The 5,906-nt window shown below is 38.6% G+C and overlaps 1 protein-coding gene across 10 annotated transcripts in view; it reads left to right on the top strand.

Annotated features, from left to right (window-relative positions):
- Positions 1-5,906, top strand: part of LOC109414982 (coiled-coil domain-containing protein AGAP005037) — a 220,891-nt gene that overhangs the window by 28,742 nt on the left and 186,243 nt on the right. For all 10 annotated transcript variants that reach the window (XM_062851940.1, XM_062851939.1, XM_062851938.1 and 7 more), the window contains exons 6-8: positions 1,955-2,153; positions 2,219-2,366; positions 2,484-2,546. In XM_062851940.1, coding sequence (XP_062707924.1) covers positions 1,955-2,153; positions 2,219-2,366; positions 2,484-2,546 — 410 coding nt within the window. The remainder of the gene's footprint in view (positions 1-1,954; positions 2,154-2,218; positions 2,367-2,483; positions 2,547-5,906) is intronic.

Here is a 5,906-nt window from a genome sequence, read left to right on the forward strand (position 1 = left end):
TTTCTACACTGGATGGTCAGCGCAATTTATATTTACGATATCCATTTTTTTATATTTATATTTATATAATATTTATATTTATATTTATATTATTATTTATTTTATATTTATTTTATTATACTAGCTGTCCCGGCAAACTTTGTCTTGCCAAAATGTGGTGGTTTGACAACTGTAGAGGTCGTCGCTGCTCCGCACTCTAGATTTATTTCATTTCGGTCGTGTTGATTTCTTTCCCAGCTCATGGAAAATCAGTACTCTATTATTTGTTTTACTTTTCTAGTTGATTTTCGTAACTTTTTGTAAATATAAACACAGCCACCACGAATACGAATCTAACCGTGAAAGAGTCCGTTCTTGAGTTTTGTTGCCTCTTTCAACTCATTTTTTTATATATTTTATATATATATATATATATATAGATTTACGATATCCATATTTTTATAATCACTTTAATAAATGTTACTATTTAGAGCGAAACATCTTTCTTGATTTATGGCCCAAAGTTACCCCTCAGGCCCAATGTCACCCCGACTGACGGTAAGCGACATTGACAATTTTAACTATATATATTATCTACGCCTGACTTACGTTTTACCCCGTTTTCCCTCATGTGGCACTTCTCGATGGTCGACTCATTGGGGCCCTTGCTGCACCGTGTAGTGGTGGCCGCTCTACTCCCGCACGCTGTGTGCGGAGCATCCTTTTTATTCTCGCCCTTCTTCGCTTCTTGGGCACTTTAAAACAAATTAAAACCACTAACAAATTAAAATTTTACAAAACACAGTGGTGTACACAAATTGAAGTCACCCCCAAGGATGGAAATCTAGTGATCATGATCAGATTTGAAATGTGTGGCGGTTGAACGGCATCGCGCGATCATAGCAACAACGATAACATTTTGTCGTCAAGGGGCTGTCCATAAACCACGTGGTCATTTTTTTGGGACTTTTCAAACCCCCCCCCCCCCCCCGCGTGGTCATTTGTCCATACAAAATTTTTAATTTGTCCATACAAAATGACCCCCCCCCCCCCCCGAGGTTTATCGACAGCCCCCAAGCGTCCTAACAAACTACGGTCCGAGAAGAATGATTCGCTCGGCATGTGCGGGCGTGATGCGATCATTATCATGAAGTCGAAATGATGAATTCATGATTTCCTTCACTTTTTGAGCATTCTTGCTGCTTTAACTTCCAGATATGCTTATGAGTGTACTATTTCGAATCATGAATGCGGTTTACGGGTGCATAAGTGGCATACATTGTGATGAATAAAATTTATCATTACTTGTAACATGATCCGATAACGGCTCATCACGCGATAAAGCATGCATCAGACGCTTTGATTATCTCAGGGATTCGAGCACGGGGTGAGGCGTCGACATCATGCTACTGTGAGAACAAGGCTATCTTGGATTATTCGTATCCTGTATCATTTTTCGCTTGAAGTGATTTTCTTCCATCCTTCCATCCTTGGTGACTCACCCCCTTGAATTTAATCTTCTTCGTGCATCAGCTTGCGCTCACCTCGCCTACCTAGTGCACGTATAGGGGTCATAATGACCCCAATGCACGATCAGGGTTAATACTATGAAATGTGTTTTTACCGATTCCACAGTCATTCTTTATGGTGTTTTTTTTTTTCGATTCGAATGATTGATTCTATTTTCAACTAGCTGTCCCGGCAAACGTCGTACTGCCTGCCTACTATGTTTCTTGACATTCAGTTCTGGAAGAAAATGGCCCACAAAATGGATTTTAAAATTTTCCCGTTTTTATTGCTTTCCCGGTCGATTTTGGCATTTTTTTCGTACGAACACGTCGGAGCCTTACACGAATGCAACAGTGAAAGAATTATGTTGATCTGTTGCCCCGTTCCCGAGCCTATTCGTGACATACAAACACCAATCCATTTTTACTCATATTTTCAATTAACATAATCTATCATATTTTTCTAGGACTAGTGTTTTTGCAATACAGATCTGAGACTAAAAGAGCGTTGCTTCCGAACGAAATTACTTCCATCGATACTGTACGAGCCTTGTTTGTGCGATCATTTCCCAGGCAACTAACCATGCAATATTTGGAAGGTCCTAATGTGAAAATATATATTCACGATTCCAGTAAGGATATGTTCTACGAGTTGGAGGATGTGCGGTAAGCAGAAGTTAAAATAATACAAATTATTATAAAACTGACTATAACCTCTTGTGTAACTTAAGATCGCATTTACGAGAAATTCGAGATCGCTCTGTGCTAAGATTATTCGAATCAAATGAAGTAAGCGCTCCTCAGGTTCTACCTGGAGGTCCCGGCATTCCACAACCGTTAGCGACGCCTGGTGCACCTGGACTATGGGATTCAGAACAAGTAAGAATCGAAAACTTTGTATTAGAATACGAAATCAAAACAAAATCTATGAGAAATTTCTAGGATTATTTTTTTAAATTAAATTGCGTTAAAACTGATATCATTATCATTTTACAGAGTTACTTCAGTGAACCGGAGTTCGATTCAGACTATAGGCATCAACATATTCATAAGAGTAAGGTAAGTGTGTTTGATACTACGGCACTGATTTCTTTTTTTTATATGTCATCACAACTCCATTGAGAGCAGACGATTCGCAGTGTTTGTATAATTTGTAACGGCTGTGTAAATCTCAGATAAAATGTATGTGTTGAAATATCAGCTGGACATTTGACGATTTATTTTCGATGTCAGCTATGCTCATGTGTCTCGTTTTTAATAAGAGATTATTTCCTTTGCCATTTTGGAACTGTACACTGGATAATGTACATTCCTGGCAGATTTGCACGAGGTAAAACAGCCTGTTACGATGAGAAATTGCAAAAAGTTGTTTTTATACTTTGTTGATCATTATCCCTAAAGTAATCTCACAGGTGTAATTATTTTTATCAACACGTGATAAAAACGCTCCGCTAGTTGTACATTAGCTGTATCGTGATGATGCTGATTGTGGTCGACCACGCAATAGTCGGTAGATTGTTTTTTTTTTCTTAGATAGTTCATCGTAATGTTTTGAACTTTTTTACAACTTTTCCGTAGACTTTACGAGAGTTATAATAATTGTATGTATTTTATTGTGCACTAAAATCGTGGAAGGGATCATCATTTTTTTCTCGTTAAAGTGAGCGAGTAATGGCGCTTAAGTCTAGACTTCTGAGCCTGGACATGAGGGTTGAATTCCTACGTCTCATCCCAGGAAGAAATACTTTAACGAAGTGACAATAACTTCCTTAGCAACGTCACTCCCAATGTATTTGTTTCGCATTTATACTGCATACTGTAAGGAACGGCTGACGAAATGTTGCGTTTCTTTGATTTATTTCAAATGTATTCAATGACGGTGCACAGTAGACCTGGCCGCTTTAATACTTGTAATGCATCTCCGATGTACATATTGCAATTATTGATAATAACAAAAAAAATGATAAAGTAGTCGATTTTACCATTTTCCAAGACTTTTCCAAGTGATAGCTATGCATGTGCAGACTAGACTAAGCACCGTTCGTGGAATAATCTGCAGTGCAATTCCAACGGCAAGATTTTATTTGATGAGTGCTCCTCAGGATATACAGTCGAGTATCCTATTAGACGCTGCCACCCACTTTACGCCCACCGCAATTTCTCAGCTGCCTTGCATCCAATCCATCTGATTTTTTGAGCGCAGTTAGTGTTAACTATAGACTCATCACTTACAAAAAATGAACTAAACTAGCTGTCCCCGGCAAACTTTGTCTTGCCTACTGCGTTTTTTTGAAGTTTCAAGTCCCTAGCCAAGCCAAAGTCTCCGTTCAAAATGTATGAAAACCCGTTTTTTTAAACTCTCAATTTTCCCATGTTTTTTGCCTCATAAACCTTCCTTGGGTGAAAACTAACAGAACAAAACTTAGACGACTCAAATCGGACCATCCGTTCGAAAGTTATGCGTTTTCCCACGTATGCCACTGCATCTTCTATATATATAAAAATGCAGTGGCATACGTGGGACCGCGCATAACTTGCGAACGGATGGTCCGATTTGGGTCGTCTAAGTTTTGTTCGGTTAGTTTTCACCCAAGGAAGGTTTATGAGGCCTAAAACATGGGAAAATTGAGAGTTTTTGAAAATCGGGTTTTCATACATTTTGAACGGGGACTTGGCCGCTTGGCTAGGGACTTGAAACGTCAAAAAACGCAGTAGGCAAGACAAAGTTTGCCGGGTACAGCTAGTTTTAATATAGATTGGTTGGAAGACAGCCTGGAAAACACGGTGGGCATAAAGTGAGTGGCAGCGTCTTATAGGAGACCCGACTGTATTTCTATTCAATATTCAGATAGCCCTACTAGTTTTTCGCACAGGACTGTGCGACATCCCTCAATATTTGATTTGGTCTTAACCGACTTAAGCCTGCATTGTAGTCAATTGATAACTCATGTTGACTTCGGTTCTGACCATCTCCCTTTAACATTTTAATTTTCCCATGAAGCGATTTTTAATCTCATCAGCTCCACTTTCAATTATCATAGAGCTGACTGGGATACATCTCTTCTTCTTCTTTATGGCTCTACCACTGGAACTTGGCCTACCTCTCTTCAACTTAGTGTTCTTTGAGCATTTCCACTGTTATTAATTAAAGGGCTTTCTTTGTCTGCCATTGCATGAATTTGTATACTGTGAGGCAAGGACAATGCCTACAGGAAATCGAGAAAACTTTCTCGACTGGAACGGGAATCGAACCCGCCGTCTCCGGATTGGCGATCCATAGCCCTAACCACTAGGGGTACATATAAAACATAAATCGAAAGCCATTTAGATGTCAATAAGACATTTTATGAGACGTTTCAAATCAGCTGTTTTTTCAATGTTTACCAGCTTTGAAGCCCAACCGGTGGGCCGATTTATTTACATTTTCTCTAGCATAACATGTGATACTGGCCCATCCAATAAACAGGGTCCATTCATCTGCAAAAATGCGTCAATCCACCCACTAGAACTAATATCCGTAGATCGTGGGGATGCTTTTCCATCTGCTAGTGACATCATGCAGCTCGGGGGTTTGATACATGCCACATTAGACACCGAAACATCTCTGCCAGCAAAAATCTGATTGGCGCTCATCACATGTTATGCTACTTTTCGCGAAAACAAATACATCAAATGTAAACAATAACAATGAGCGGCCCACCGGTAGAACGTCTCGTAAAATAGCTTATGTTGTTAGAAACACATTTTGATATTGACAATGCCCTCGAAACTTTGACTACACTGCAAATTGTGTTTGCTGGTACATATTCAGCAAACTATGTTGATTTTTTTTTTGTGCTGATTACATTCAGCAATATGAATTTACTGAGTATCAGCAATTTTTTTTCAACTTCCTGAATCATCCAGCAATTTTGACAGTTGTTCAGCAACGTTGTCTGAAATTCAGCAAAAATGTTGCTGAAATTCAGCAATTTATTTTGCTGATTTTTTTTTGTGCTGGAAGCATTTCAAAAAAATTGGTGTGTAAGTACTATATTCGAAGTTAGAGGAACGTAAATACCAACGTGATGAGTCAAATTCGACTCAGTTATTACTGACGACGATTTGAAACTTCAAATCCGCCTCAAAAATGTGAGAAGAAGACGGTTTCAACGAACTTAATCATAAGAACATTTTCGACAATTCATTGGGTGCTGATTTGGACGAAGTGAGATCTACTATTGGGAAGTTTAAGAACATGATAGCTCCGGGTGATAACGGTTTTTTATATTCTCATCAAAAAACTTCCAGTATGTTGCTTATTAGTTTTGGTTAATATATTCAACAAATGTTTTCAGTTAGAATACTTTCCTGAAAAATGAAGAAATGCTAAAGTGCTAACATGGATTTTGTGGAATTCTTTCAAAAATACATATAATA

This window comes from Aedes albopictus, chromosome 2 (assembly GCF_035046485.1).
Source record: "Aedes albopictus strain Foshan chromosome 2, AalbF5, whole genome shotgun sequence".
NCBI classification, from domain to species: Eukaryota; Metazoa; Arthropoda; class Insecta; order Diptera; family Culicidae; genus Aedes; species Aedes albopictus.